At 34.8% G+C, this 15,786-nt stretch overlaps 1 protein-coding gene across 8 annotated transcripts in view; it reads left to right on the top strand.

Moving 5' to 3' along the window:
- GPATCH8 (G-patch domain containing 8) overlaps window positions 1-15,786 on the top strand; it is a 105,366-nt gene that overhangs the window by 20,699 nt on the left and 68,881 nt on the right. For 2 of the 8 annotated variants that reach the window (XM_055408042.2, XM_055408044.2), the window contains exons 2-5: window positions 6,026-6,100; window positions 7,085-7,119; window positions 12,204-12,221; window positions 14,611-14,683. Coding sequence is in view for 2 of the 8 variants with exons in the window: in XM_055408040.2 (XP_055264015.2) it covers window positions 6,026-6,100; window positions 14,611-14,683 (148 nt within the window). In the remaining 6 variants the exon portion in view is untranslated. Of the gene's footprint in view, window positions 1-6,025; window positions 6,101-7,084; window positions 7,120-12,203; window positions 12,222-14,610; window positions 14,684-15,786 lie in introns of those variants that run through there. The other 6 variants (XM_055408043.2, XM_055408045.2, XM_055408040.2 and 3 more) reach the window with 4 other exon arrangements.

The raw sequence follows: 15,786 nt of genomic DNA, 5'->3' as shown, positions 1-15,786 counted from the left end.
CTTCATTTCTTAGAGATGAGAAATTTTGTAGTCAAGTTTTAAAATGAACACACTGTTTTGAAGAAATGTCTTGGAAATTTTAACTATGGGTTTACTCAGGTTATTTTTTGTTGTTTACTTTTTTAAAAATACGTAGATTTTATTTTTTAAGTCAGTTTTAAATTGAACTCAACATTCAGTTTCCATATATCCATTCCCTCCTTCACATCAACTGTAATCAACAGTTCCCACCAGAGTGATACATTTGTTACAAGAGATGAACCAGCATTGACACCTAATTATCACCCAAGGTCCTAGCATATCTTAGGGTTCACTCTTGGTGTAGTTCTGTAGTTTTGACAAATGTAGTATAATGACATGTATCCACCATTACAGTATCATATAGAATAGTTTTCACTGTCCTAAAAATCTGTGTTCCATCTGTTTATCGCTTTTTTCCCTTTAAGCCCCTGACACCCACACACTGTATGTGTATGTACCCGTAACTGTTTCCATTGTATTGCTTCCTCCAGAGTGTTACTTGGGGTCAAAATGTATTATCTTTTCAGATTGGCATCTCTCACTTGGTAATATGTTTTCAGGACTCCTCTGTGTTTTTCTGTGACTTGATAGCTCATCTTTTTAGTGCTGAATAATATTCTGTTGCATAGATGTATCATGGTCAGTTAATCTGTTCATCTCTTCAACATCTTGGTTGTTTCCAAATTCTAGCAGTTGTGAGTAAAACTACTATAACTGTCATGTACAAGATTTTGTTTGATGTAAATTTTAAACTCATTTGGATAAATACTAAGGAATGCAATTGCTGGATGGTATGGTAAGAGTATGTTTAGTATTGTAAGAAACTGCCAAACTGTCTTCAGAAGTAGAAGTTTGCTTTCCCACCAGCAGTGAGTGAGAATTCCTGTTGCTCCCACATCCTTGCTGGCATTTAATGTTGTCAGTATCTTGGATGTTAGCCATTTTCATATGTAGTGGCATTAACTTGCAGTTCTCTAATGAAATAAGTTGTTGAGCATCTTTTCATGTAGTATTTGTTATGTGTATATTTTCTTTGGTGAGGTGTCAGTTTAGATCTTTTGCCCATTTTTTAATTGAGTTGTTTGTTTTCTTATTGTTTGAGTTCTTTGTATATTTTAGATAACAGCTCCTTGTTCGATGTGGTTTTTTTGCAATATTTTCTCCTGTTTTGTAGCTTGTCCTCTTATTCTCTTGACAGTGACTTTCACAGAGTAGATGTTTTACATTTTAATGAAGTCCTCAGCAATTATTTTTTTTATGCATCATGCCTTTTGTGTGCTGTGCTAAGTCACTTCAATCGTGTCTGACTCTTTGTGACCCTGTGGACCATAGCGTGCCAGGCTCCTCTGTCTATGGGATTGATTCTCCAGGCAAAAATACTGAAGTGGGTTGCCATTTCCTCCTCCAGGGACTCTTCCCGACCCAGGGATCAAACCCGCCTCTCCTGCATTACAGGCCGGTTCCTTACCACTAGTGCCACCTGGGAAGTCCCGTGCCTTTTGGTATTGTATCTGAAAAGTCAGCAGCAAACCCAGGGTCACTTAGTTTATTTATTGCTTGCTTTTACTTGATTTTCATGTCATTATTTTGATGTAGATGAAAAATGTTTTATGCTTCACCACTAGCTTTTTGGTTAACATTTTACTTTTGATAGTAATTAGGTTTTTGTAGTGGCAAATTTTAAAAGGTTTTTGTTTTTTTTCCCTGTAGGATACTTTTAATTCACTTTAAATCTGCAAATTCATAGAATTTTAGGCCAAGAAATAACATGAGTGTTTAGTTCAAGTTTATTTTGTAAATGAGTACAGAATGGATGAAAACTATAACATGATTTGTATGAGGCCAGATAGCAAGATAGTAATAAAAATAAACCAAAAATTGTTTGGTTTATTATGGCAAATCAGATACTCAAAATGTTGAGAAGTGATCTCTCTCAATTCCCTAAGTTATTTATGGTAATTTGTAGGATATTTCTTTTCAGGCTATTTAAATTCAAATGCTATCACTAACGTCAGCTGATACTTAAAAAACTAAATTTTAGATGTTGGTTAGTTTTTTTTTTCCCCCCAGAAATACTTACCGGCTCCTGTCACATTTACATAACATTGCTGGTTTAATTTTTGTCCTCATAGTCTTACACAGTCTTTGAGTTTTTCCCTTCCATTTAACTTCAAGTTAACATACTTCTACATACCTTTAAAACTTTTAAGTGGCTCCCTAATTGTTGCATTAATAAAATAGAATTAAACTCTTCCCTTGTTGGACATTGGTCTCTGCTTTTTAAAACAAAAGAGAAATGCTACAGTATCATCTGCATTTTAAATACGTAATAGCTGTGAAAAATGGGATATTCTTCTCTCAGTGTTCCCCCCTATTACCTTTTACTTCTGGGGAAGAGCTCCCAAAGTAGCAGCATAATACATAACTGTGTATTTTTGAATCAACACCATTTAAAATTTCTGGGGAAATATTTTAAAATTTATTTTAAAGTGATATTGATTCAAAAATACATACAGTTTTCATTTTAAATATTCAGAGATAAAGCACAAAGTGATTGTGATTTCTATTAGGATATTTGAGTGTTGGGTAGTTCAGTATAAAATTCAAAAGAAAAAAACGTGCAGTTAAAAATGGCCTCTGTCTCATCTCTTGTCTCTTAAACAGTTAGGTTTCTGAGTTATCTTTTAGAATCAACCAGTTTTTAGGGGGCTGAAAAAAACCACTAGTTGGTGTTTTCCTCTAGTTTTGCTTTTTTCAGAATGTTATATAAATAGAATCAGGTAACTTCTTCAGCATGACTTCTTTCATTTAGCATAATGTGTTTGAAATTCATAGAGATGTTGCTTATATGAGTAGTTTATTCCTTTTATTGCTGAATATTTGTCCATGTATGGGTGTACTATAGTTTTTACATTCCTTTCCCAGCTGAGGGACATTTGAGTAATTTCCAAACATTCACAGGCAGGTTTTGTGTGAACATAAGTTTTTCGTTTTACTTGTGTGAATACCTAGTGACAGTATTGATGGGTTATTTGGATAAGTGTGTGTATAAGTTTTTAAGAAACTGCCAAACTATTTTCTTAAGTGGCTGTACCATTTTACATTCCTACCAGCAAACTTTTGCCTACTTCAGAACTAGGTTTTCTTAATATTGTGTTTTGTGACTTCTTTATATATTTTGGATACAAATCTTTTGAAATTTGTGAATATTTTCTCTCAATTCTATTTTTCAATTTTTTCTTTTATAATTTGTGCTTTTGGGGTTGTATCTTAAATCCTTGTCTCACCCAAGGTCTACTTTTAGGTCTGTGATACATTTTTTGAGTTATATTTTTATTATGGTGTGCAGTGTATATTGAGACTTTTTTGCATATGAGTACCTAGTTCTAGCACCATATATTGAAAATACTTATTTCTCTAATTGTTTTTGAACCTTTGTTGAAGATCAGTTAATCGATTGTCCTAAGTTAAATAAAGATTTAGCTGCTTTAAAAAATAGTAGCCAATTGTTGTTGGTAGTTTGAAATTATTCTTTTATAATTAAATTATATCAAGCTATAGAGTAAAAGGACCGACTCAATGAACATGAGTTTGAGTAAACTCCGGGAGTTGGTGATGGACAGGGAGGCCTGGCGTTCTACAGTCTATGGGGTTGCAAAGAGTTGGACACAATTGAGCGACTGGACTGACTGACTGACTGATAGAATGAAAGAGAATTACGAAATTTGGCCAGACATTGGTGTCCTATGGGCTTGCCTTGTGGCTCAGCTGGTAAAGAATCTTCCTGCAGTGTGGGAGACCTGGGTTCGATCCCTGGGTTAAGAAGATCCTCTGGAGAAGGGAAAGGCTACCCACTTCAGTATTCTGGCCTGGAGAATTCCATGGACTTTTTATAGTCCATGGGGTTATAAAGAGTCAGACACAACTGAGTGACTGTCACTTTACTTTGGTGTCCTATACTGTGAGATTTGGCTTAATCTAATTTATCTGGATATTTATTAGGAATTTAGATGTACTTTGCAGTTAACAACTTTTAAGTAACTGTTAAATTTAAAAAATAAATTATGTATTTTTGGCTGTGCTGGGTCTTTGCTGCTGTGCAGGCTTTTCTTTAGTTGTTGTGTGTGGGCTCAGTAGTTGTGTTTCCTAGGCTTAGTTGCTCTGCAGCATGTGAGATCTTCCAGATCAGGGATCAGACCGTGTCTTCTGCATTGGCAGGTGGATTCTTTACCACTGAACCACCAGGAAAACCCCAACTGTTAAACTTTTAAATGCTATAATAGAAGTTAAATGCCAAGAGGCAATGGTCTTTAAAGAGATCATTGGACGAAATATTGGAGATTAAGACAGAATTCAGGATTAATGGCTATTTTTTTATATTATTTGTTGATGATTTTTTCATAATTCTGGGAAGGGAGAGTGGTAGTGTTAGTTGCTTAGTCAGGTCCGACTCTTTGTGACCCCATGGACTTTTTGTAGCCTGCCAGGCTTCTCTGTCCATGGGATTCTCCAGTCAAGAATAGTGGAATGGGTTGCCATTCTCTTCTCCAGGGTATCTTTCCAATCTAGGAGTTGAAACCAGGTCTCCTGAATTGCAGGTGGATCCTTTTACCATCTGAGCCCCCCTGCTCTTAAATCCTGTTCCATTTTTAAGATTAGTTTTTATCTTTGGAAACCCCACTCCTATCCTATTACTCCTTTCTTCTTTTGGATTGACTCTACCATACAGTTTTATTATCTTTAACCTGGTAAAAACAAATAACATTTTTCATTTTAATTAAAGTGCATAGTCCAGTGGCGTTAAATACGTTACCAATGTTATACAACCATTATTACCACTGTCTAGTTCCAGAACTTTTTCATCAGTACAAGACCCCATTCTTGTCCTTAAGGACTTCACAGTCTGGTGAGGAAAACAAGTAACCTAATGTTTACGATATGGTGTGGCAAATTACATGTCAGAGCTTGCTATAATTAAGCTGATTAGTTCAACTAAAATTTTACTTTGAAAGAGCAAAGTAATTTTTGGTTAGGTTAACATCCAGGTTGTCCTACCACTCCATACCTGAATTAAATTTAGGCTAGATTGAAATCTTTAGTCTTCTTGGCTTCAATAAATTCAGGATTCACAAATCCTCATGCCCTCTACTTTGTAAGATCATTTGAGGAATAGCTGTAGTTGGGATGATAAAAGAATCTGCCTTCAGTGCAGGAGACCCAGGTTTGATACTTGTTACTTTGTAACAAGAAGGAAACTGAAAAATTGATATTCTAATTTAAAGCTAAATTATGAAGGCTTCCTTTTCTCATGGAGCAGAAAAAAAAAAAAAAAACAGAGAGAACTTCCTAGTTGTCTGTTCCCATCCTCAATTGAGCTGTTTTGACTTATTCTAGTTGTAGTGACAGCTTCCTTGATTATGGTCAAATATGGCATTATACAGGCATGCTTGTGTCTTTGGCAGATCATTTGAGGAATAGCTGTATTTAGGATACCGTGTCAAGAGATTGTGTTTCTGAACTCCTTGAAGCTTTGGAGTTGGAAATTGATGATTTAAAGTTGAATATTTTAGCAGTTTTAGTGAAAGGCAGTGTTAGCAACATTGAACAGTGTTGTAATACAGATTTTATTTTCTTTCTGCTGTCAGGGTTTGTTTGCTGTAGCACAAGATTGTTTTGGAAAAGTAAAACACAGTACAGTCCTTTGTTTTTAAGATTCTGCAGTCTTCCTAATATAGTCAGTCTAAGAAAGAGTCGCTATTCCAAATGATGGTTAATGTTTTAGTTAGCGATTTCAATGTTTATCATAGGAAGGCAAGTTCATATTACTAGATCTAGACTTCTAATAAATTGTGTTTACAGATTTAAGAAAGCCTGAATTTGTGACAGTTTTGGTTGTTTATTCAAAAAGAATGAAAAACTAAAAATAACCCCCTATTTTGATTAGTTTTACTAATAATTTTGGCATTTGCTTTTAGGAAAACTAACTGTAGTCTTGTTTTTTCAGGGTAATCACTTTGATCAATATGAAGAAGGACATTTGGAAATTGAACAAGCATCCCTTGACAAGCCTATAGAATCGGTAAGATCAGTGCTTAATTTGGGGTCATAGATAGTTAGTTAGGTAGTGTTCGTGTGACACTTGATGTGAATGAAGTTAAACTTATTAATTAACTTATAGTACAGTTTAGAGCTGTTGCATGCCCTACAGTAATCAAGTAGAGTTTGAGTTGTAATTTAATATTTAATATGTTAGGAAATCAGTGAAAAAAATTTAGAAACACTTTAGAATTTTGATGGAAAAATATCATTTTTGGCTCATACTGATACTCTGTTAAAGATAACAAGTTTAAGTTTAGTTGAAGTTTTTGTAAATTGAATAAAGGAGTAAAATGTATTTTGATCCTTTAAAAAATTTCACCTTTCCTGGCAAGACAATCATGTGTGAAATGTTCCATTAGGAACAGTTAGGGGCTAATATTTTTATTTACCAGACTCTTGTGAGACATGGTAACTTTGGTTTCTGTAGTTTAAGAGATGTCTGGTTTTTGTCAAAAGTTGATTGTATCTATTCACATGACTTAATTTTAAATATTGATACAACGCAACAGAACAAGATTTATTTTCCTCTTAATTTTTGAACATTATTTTTATTTTGAAAAGCCCTTTATTTTCAGATTTACACAGTCCATTGTTAAAATGTCTAAATTTGTCAGTATCGTCAGTATTTAATATTTGTTCTTAAGTGTATGTATTTAACAAGGGTTTCAGAGAGTTATTGGTTAAATAGAATGGAAAGTCATCGGAGAGAGAGTCTCTGTAACAGTCAAGACATTCCCCCTTCTCCCTTTACGAAATACCTAGCTTCTTCTCCCTCAGGAAAATAAGGCAATTTAGAGAATACAGATATTTTAACTTTAGCTTTTATTTTCATAGCTGTAGCATAGTAAAGGATCAACATATATTTATGTTCCTAACTAGGTTGGTGTTGTGTGTGTTTGTGTGTGTGTTTAGATGTTTACAGAAATTTACACAACTTGGGGTGTTCGACATTTTTCTTCCACAGCAGTTGGCCCATATTAGCTAAGCAGCCATGATCTGGTTTGTATTGCACGGTCTGCCTTTTTTTAATTTCTTCTCTAGGGTTTCTTTCTCCCCACCTCCCCTTCTTATTTCTGTTCTTCTGGTCCAGTGAACACTGCATATAGTACCTTCTGTCTTAATGTGCTGGCATGATGCTAGACTTAGGCATGGCAGTAATTGATGACGCATGTGATAATGCTGCAGAGGGAGAATTCACATCTGATGTTGTGCTGAAAGCCCAGTCGTGTGTTTTGACTTAAGGATGAAATGCCAGGCCCACTTTGATGAGTTAAAAAATCTTTGATCGAAGTTTTTGTCTTATTTTACTATTGTCTTGGGAATTATCACAAGGTGGAGTTTTACAGTGAAATCTATGGGCTAGCTAGGTCAGTATTTTATACTTGGAAAATAACTTTTCCATATCATTTAAATGTTTCTTTGGGTTAAAGTTTAAGAATAGATAGCTGTCCAGAAGAAAGGCCCAGGTGCCATGTTCTGCAAGGTACAAGGTTGATTAATATTATACAAGCTATAATTCAGTGGGTACTCTGACTCAACAGTAGCAGGAAATTTAGCCGGACTAAATTTGAGACCTAGTATTCATTATTACTATACTCAAGAAAATTTTAATAAAAACACGAAATTAAATGATACTTAACATTTTAAAAGCCTTCTTTTAGGACTGCATTTAAAGGTTTTTGGAAAGTTCATTCCTTTGGCATGTGGGACTAGTGCTCTTTTTCCTCTCACAATGTCCAGGAATTTACCCAGCATATGTCATAGAAAGAACACTGTCAGAAGGCAGTCTGACTGAGTAATCTCAGTGAGTAGGAGTGGAATTGATATATGCCTTATTTATTAAATAGTATTATCTTCTCCACTAAAAATAGCAAGTGTCCTTGGGCTGGATATTTAATTTCTTATGAATAAGTATATGTTCAGAGATGTATAGTAGTAAATTGTACTTCTAATGAATATTTACTCCTGAAACACATTAAAACATGCATTATTTGTGAGGTGGTAGTTTAGGTAGTAATAGTAAGGTGCTTCATAGCCAACGTGGTGTTAGATAGAATGTTCCCCAATCATTTAGGGGTAAATTTAAAGTTTTAAAAGAAAGTCCTAAAATGACTGGCATAAAAATAGATAGTGTAGTAACCTCCAAGAGCCCTATCACCTTAGGAATGCCCACCAAGTAAGTGTATATTAGTTACATGTCTGGCTGGCTGGCTATCTTGTTGAGCTATTGAGTTATCTTGTTCTTAGGGGGAAATAGCAGTTGCTTCTAACACACAGAAAGAGTCTCTGCTGAATTAAAATCTTTCTCTGCAGCAATATCTATTGAGAGGTGCTGACTGTTTTGCTACAGCATGCAACTCAAAAGTGGCTGGAAATATGCAGCTTTGGGAGTCTACAGATCATTGCAGGAGCTAAAGGTCTAGTCATTTTTTTTTTTTTAAACAAAGGTAATCTGCAGCAGCTGGTAACCGAGGAAGTCTCTGCACAGGTTTGTGCCAAGAATATGCCCATGTGAAGGGTTATTGTGAGTATAGGATTAAGGTCTTTTTGTTTTGTAATAGCGTAAATGTGTTGCAAACCAGCAAGATGGGAAATGAGATACAAAGATGCAATAATACAATATGATTTTGATAAACTCTTGAAGCTTAGGTTTGTTCCTGAGGTGATACAGGAATTTCAGTTTCAATCTGTAAATGTTGAAAATACATCAAAATCCTGCATTAATGAAATAGTTCGTTATCTTTGGTATAAATTTTTATTTTCCCTGGTTTATTTCAACCAACCAGATATCTTTCAGTGAAGTTTCTGGTCAATAATAAAACACTTTTCCAAGAGAATTATTAACGAATTGCCAGATAACTTGTTTATCTGAATTAAAGAGAAGGTGGAAAGTTTAAACATTTTGTTCTTATTACAAAAAACTTTTTAAAATTTATGTTTTAATGTAGCTGCTTTATGAGATTTTTAGGTCCCAGCTATGATTATGATCTCCACTTTGAACTGAAAAATAAAGCATTTAAAAAACAAAAATCTTAAAACCATAACCCAGTCGAGGGTTCCACCATAGATCCAGGAATTGGTTGATCTGACTTAAGGTATATGGTTCTTTGTGATCTTTACCATAGAAAGAAGATGAGAAATCAGATGGGAGAGTGATTATAAGCTGTACAAAAGTCAAAATCCCTGCACCATAGACTTAAAATATGTTGTTATTGTTGCAGTTGGAAGTGAAACTGCCCATCAGCCAGTACTTGGTCTTTGTTCTACCTGACTGATTAAAGTTCTGTCTTTATAGTTGTCAGGTTGACTGAGCAGGTTTAAAAAATTAATGTAAGTTTTCAAATTCCAGTTGCTGATGTTTACTTTGCATATCTAAGGATTTAGAAGTATATGTATAAGTGGGTTTTGTCATGTTGCATATCTGTTTAGATCTGTGGACTCCACTAGTTCCAAACTGTAACTCTATAAGACTGTTGATTTGATATTTAGCAGTGACCATATGTGGACTGCACTGTAAATAATGTGCTTCTTGGAGCTGAATGGTGTAGCATTACTATATGGCTTTTCTCTCTAGTCTTCATTGTGTCATCTGTAGTGAGCTATAGATTTTTTTGTTTGGGGAATTTTTACAACTTGTTGTTTGCATGGGTTCACCTAGTAGCACTTGGTTTTTGCTTATAGAGTCTTTAATACACAATCAGCAAAGCTTACAATCCACTCAAGAGATGTGCCATTTTTGTCACTGTTGAAAATGAGCTAAATGGTGTAAATTGAATGTATCTGTCAACTAAAAGAAAATTCAGTGTGGAATTAGTATTCATCTAGTCACTGCCATAATTGTAGTATAGGTTTCTCTTGAGACTTGGTATTCTATTTCCTATTACTAAAAAACTTAGAATCAGCCCCACACAATGAAGTGAATTTTAGTCTATATTTTGGCAGACTCCCATTATACAGATTGGTGGGGCTGTTTCCCAAATGGTTATTGTTTCTTTGATGGTATACAGCTTCAGGGAGCAGAGAGAAGTTCCTGGAAAAGTTTTCTATTTGGTATTTAATTAATAAAATTGTTGAGGAATGGCTGAAACAATAATGAGATGGTTTTTTGTTTTTGTGTTTTGGCTGGTATTGTGTTTTTAGCATATTGGTAGTTGTTTCTAATACACATTTCTTGCTATTATTGATGTTCCCATTTAAAAATTATATCCTCCTTTCTTGCACATTTAGTACAGAGGATTAAAATATAGCACTTTAATTTACATTTAAGTTTAGAAATAGAAAAACCATAAAGGCCAATTTAGGTAATCTAGATGAAAAAAGTTTTGAGTTTTTAGCTCAGCTTCATAGTTTAACCAGAATTAAGAACTTCATTCCTAACCAAATAAAATGCCACACTGCCGCTGTTTTTGGAGTCTTAAGGACAGAGAGTAATAAATAGGTCATGGGAAGAATTCCCTGGCGGTCCAGTGATTAGGACCTCAGCACTTGAACTGCCAAGAACCCAGGTTCAATCCCTCATCAGGGTACTGACACCCCACAGGCCTTGTGGCGTGGGCAAACAACAGCAACAAATAGGTTGTGGGAACTCTTTATGAATGATCTGGAAAACCACCTTTTTGCCTACCTCCCTTGGGCAAAGTTAGTTGCTTTATTAATTGTTTATAATTAGTATTTCCCTGCATTTCTTCCATGTGTATTTAAGTTATAAACAGCCTATCACTATGCATGCCCCTTTGTCAGTCACAAACCAGGCTGTGTTAAAAACATATATTTTCAGTTCTATAAGATTATAACGAAACTTCAAATTATTTATTTTGCTTAGAAATAAAAAATGAAGTTTTTTAGTCACTTTTGTAGTAACCAAAATGATAAATTGTTATTTCAGGAATTAAATAGTGCTCATTGCCCTTGTTATGTCTAGATTACCGGTTGAGGCTACAGATTACTGCAGTTTACTGTTATAAATGACATTCATAGGAATGATTGACACCCTAACCAGAGAGAGTAATAATTATCACCAGTTGGCCTCTGAATTCCTTGCTCTTTCACAGTGAAAGTTCAGTGAACAGTTTGATCACTTCAGATTAGACAAGTCTGCTTTGTTCTATTAATACTTTGTTATGAGGTATTTTGACATGCCTTTCTTGTGTTAACCATCATCCTTGAGCCTACTGGATTTTTCACTAGTCTTTATAAAACTTCTTTCTTTTGGTAGGAAAAGGGACCATAGTGAATACTTGTCCTTTCTGCAGAGTCGCAGAACTGCCATTTTTTTCTCCAAAAACAGATAATCTGAAATGATAGGAAAGGCTCAGATTTTCTGTAATAGTCATTCACTTAATCTAGGAGATTGGTGAGTGGAAGACTTTCTGGGAGATATGCATATTATTTTTGTTGCTTTCTGTTATAATTGCAGGGACATAGAGTGGCATATTAATAATATTAATACATAACCCCTGACATTTCATTCCCTGTTCATACTTGGGGAAAGTGAAAGAAAATGAAGTCACTCAATCGTGTCCGACTCTTTGCGACCCCATGGACCATAGCCTACCTGGTTCCTCCGTCCATGGGATTTTCCAGGCAAGAATACTGGAGTGAGTTGCCATTTCCTTCTCCAGGAGATCTTCCCAACCCAGGGATTGAACCCTGTTCTCCTGCATTGTAGGCAGACACTTTACTGTCTGAGCCACCAGGGAAGTAGATTTAATTAAAGAACAGTTTTCGTTTAAGGATTTAGAAGAGTACCACTGCCATTTTGTTTCAATAGATTTTTTTGAGAAGGTGACAGCCATCTTGAGTGGTTTTGTAAAAGTGATGCTAATGTGTATAACCCTAAATTTTTCTTTTTTCTCCCTCTCCCTTTAACATTTGCTTTTCCTTTCACTGTTGTCAGTCACAACACGCTGCTCTTGAATCTCTCAGCTGGTCTTGACTCGTGAATTTACTTATGCTTTCACTCTTCTTTAATAAATACATTAATTGCAAGCAGTGAATTGAAAACAAGACAAAAAAAAAAAAAACGACCATTAGTGATTGGACAGTTTCTTACTTTGTGTTACATTTAACTGTTCTTTTGACAGCCCAGTTTTTAAAGCCAGGTTCGTATGGAAATGCTTTCACTCCACTTGCACTGCTTTTGGAAATAGCATACTGCTTCATCTGTCTGTTTATTTTAGTGCATTCATAATATAACACGGTCAGCATAATGTCTCATCTCCACTTAGCCAAAAGATAGCATTTTCTTAATTTAAAAAAAGGGACAACAATTTTTGTCAGCATGGTTTTAATACCCTAAATCTATGCCTAGTTATAAAATTAGCCTCTTAAGAGATTAAGTAATACTTTATTCATCTACATTATCTTAGAGTCATTCTGCTATCCTTGTCCTTTCTGTAGTTAATTTAGCTGTAGGAGTTATGATATAAAACAAGGATTTTATGTAAAGGTAAGTTTATTTCCACAGTGGTACTATAAAGTCCTCTCTCTTTGTCTTCATTTTCTGCTAACATTAGTTCTGTTAAGACTTACACAAGTTTTTCTTCTTTTATTTTTACAATAAAGTTATTTATAAATTGTTAGGCATTCGGTACTGGGATTACATATAACCATAGCATTTTCTCATTCTCTCAATTCCTAGCAAAAAATAATCTCTAGTGACCTTTTGTGCACAGTAATGACTGTGTATATGTATGTTTAAAATAATTGCATGTTTTGTTATAGAAACAGTTTTCAGTATCATTTGCCCCATTTTTTCAATTATCCTGATCTTTGTTCCTCTAATCAATAAAGTAATAAGCTGCTCAGTCCAGTTTTCTAGTTGGCATCCTGTCATAAACTCATAGAAGGAAGTTGACGTGTTTTTTTTAAACAGAGCATTGAAGAGACCTAGTCTTCTTCTTGTAACTTACTATCAGAGAATATGCTGCTGCTGCTGCTAAGTCACTTCAGTCGTGTCCGACTCTGTGTGACCCCATAGACGGAAGCCCACCAGGCTCCCTGTCCCTGAGATTCTCCAGGCAAGAACACTGGAGTGGGTTGCCATTTCCTTCTCCAATGTGTGAAAGTGGAAAGTGAAAAGTGAAAGTGAAAGTGAAGTCGCTCAGTCATGGCCGACCCTTAGCGACCCCACGGACTGCAGCCTACCAGGCTCCTCCATCCATGGGATTTTCTAGGCAATAGTACTGGAGTGGCTTGCCATTGCCTTCTCCGATCAGAGAATATAGTAGTACCATATTTTTTTTCTGTAATTTCAGAGCATTTTACCATTGAATATGTAGCTGGAAGATAAAAATCAATTTAATATGAGATGTTTGTTTTTAATTCAGAGATTTATGATTTAGTTGACTATATAATTTGATTTTAGGAAATATGAGATTATTTTCAAGTGGTGATACCCAATTAATATTATAAATTGCATTTTAATGCATACAGAACACTTTTTGTTTATAATTTTTTAATGTTTTCCTTTTGATAAGTAACATCATTTTATCATGTGCAGTTAAATGATTATTTTAGTGTTCTCTCTGTATTTGTAAAAAGCAAAGAATTGGACAAAGGTCTGCAGAGGTTTCTAAGATCTTGAAACTTTACACAAAAGCTGACATTTAATTGTTGTTTCTAGTGTCTTTACATGTGATTTACATTGAAAGATCTTTTCCACTGTGCTCCTAGGAAGATGAGACATTATGTATATTGGTTTTTTTCCCCTACATGCACTAATGGTTCTTTACTGTTAACTTATTGCTAGGCCTGTTTCATTCTAACATTTTAGCATTTTTGTTAGATTACATGTTGAAATGCATCACTCAGTCTGTGCTTGAGCTCATTTTATTTTTCTGTTTAATCAATTTAATTTCTCGTTTTACTAACCTCACTGTTTTTTCAGTTTAATATTGGCTGCATGCTAGTTAAATATTTATATTTTATATATATGTATTAAAAAACCAATCAAGTCTAGCCTGGATTTTGCTCTGATTGTGTTTTCATTTCTAGTGGTGGGGCAGTCTTACACTTACAACTTACTTTGTATCATGAAAGTCTGACACATAAGCAAAATAACTAAACACAATGTAGATTTTCTTTTTTTAAAAAAAAAAAAAGCTCTTAAAGTGGTGCTGTCTAGGTGGTGGATATGATTGTATAAGTACTTTGATTTTATGCTTTTTAATGTTAGTTTTAAACTTCATAAGTGTATTCTTCCCCCTTTCCCCTTCCCTTTTTTCTCTTTTTAAAAGTGTTGTGTATAAAAATTGCCCAACACACCATCAGAAAGGACCCTTACCCTCTTTGTTCTTCCTGTATAAAATACTAGCCAGTATTTCTTTTTACATTAATGCCCCCTTTATTGGGCACATTTCCCCTATTAGCACCTTTTTTGCATGCATATATGTAGAATTATCTCTTGTTCATCACCTGTTAAATATCACTAGGAAGGGAAGAATATATTATTGGAATATTTTTGGTTTGTCTCTCTGTTCTGTCTGTCAGGATAATATTGGACATCGCTTACTCCAGAAACATGGGTGGAAGCTGGGCCAGGGATTGGGAAAATCTCTTCAGGGTAAGTTTTTAAAATATACCAAGAAAAAAGAAAGAAAAAATGTTTCTGATGCAGATCTTATGCCTGAATATATTTGTTGTCTTTCTTTAAAAGGTGTTTGGGCTTTCCCCCCTGCCTTTTATCCCCTAGAGTAGTCTGTTTTTCCTATAACTGTATTTGAACTCACTATTAAGCTAATAATTTGCAAGAGTAAGCTGCTGTGTCATGAATACTTTCAGGAAACATACTGTGTATGGCTCAATCTGTTTTAAATTTCTTTTGGTGGAAGTGATGGGTGGGTAAAGTAAACGAAATATGTAGTATCAGAATGTACTTTCTTTGTATCACTTAGTGATGTAATTTGGCTGGTGTATTTTAAAGAGGATTAATTTCAAAAGTGGAGTTTAATTTTTGCCCTCCTGAATTCTTCCTGAAGTTGGTAATTGCCCTGGTTCTTTGTCTCTAATCAGAATCCTTGCAATAGTAGAATAATTAACCTATTCAGTTCAGTTCAGTTCAGTCGCTCAGTCGTGTCCGACTCTTTGCAACCCCATGAAACCTATATGAAACATAAAATTGAAACAGATTTCCTAGGGTTCTCTGAGAGGCCATTTCTCAAGTTTAGGTCAGTCTCTGGGAAATGTATGGTTTAAAGTTTACATTGCATATATTTTTTTCTTTTAATTGTACTAATCATTTGGATAACAAACAATGCTAACATTTCTGCTTCTGAGTTCTTGCTAGTTGAAAACCAGTCAACCACCTCCATTCACTTATTAGCTCCCTCGTATTCAAGGGCTGCTGTTCTCTGCAGATGTGAACAGTACCTCAGAAATGATGGAAATCACTGCACTTCTACATTTGGTCATGAAGGGTCGTGTTGTATAAAGGGATCTTTGGGGAGAGGTGCACTACTGTTGACTAATTTTTTGAATTTGGGAAATGAATTTGCATAATATGAGTGGGCAGTCTAATCAGTTCAAGTGTCTGTATTAAGGGGCTCAATGGGGGCGTGAAACAGGATGTTTCAGTCTTTAAAACCTTTGCTTTTTAAAGTGTACATCCACAAATTCTATTCAGTGGTGACATGAGAAATGCTCAAAAATATATTTCAAATGAATATT

This window comes from Moschus berezovskii, chromosome 20 (genome assembly GCF_049115385.1).
Source record: "Moschus berezovskii isolate FMDL1 chromosome 20, NW_MosBer_1.0, whole genome shotgun sequence".
In the NCBI taxonomy this organism is placed as follows: Eukaryota; Metazoa; Chordata; class Mammalia; order Artiodactyla; family Moschidae; genus Moschus; species Moschus berezovskii.
The sequence above is the reverse complement of the archived record's forward strand: the minus strand, read 5'-3'. Positions and strand labels throughout refer to the sequence as shown.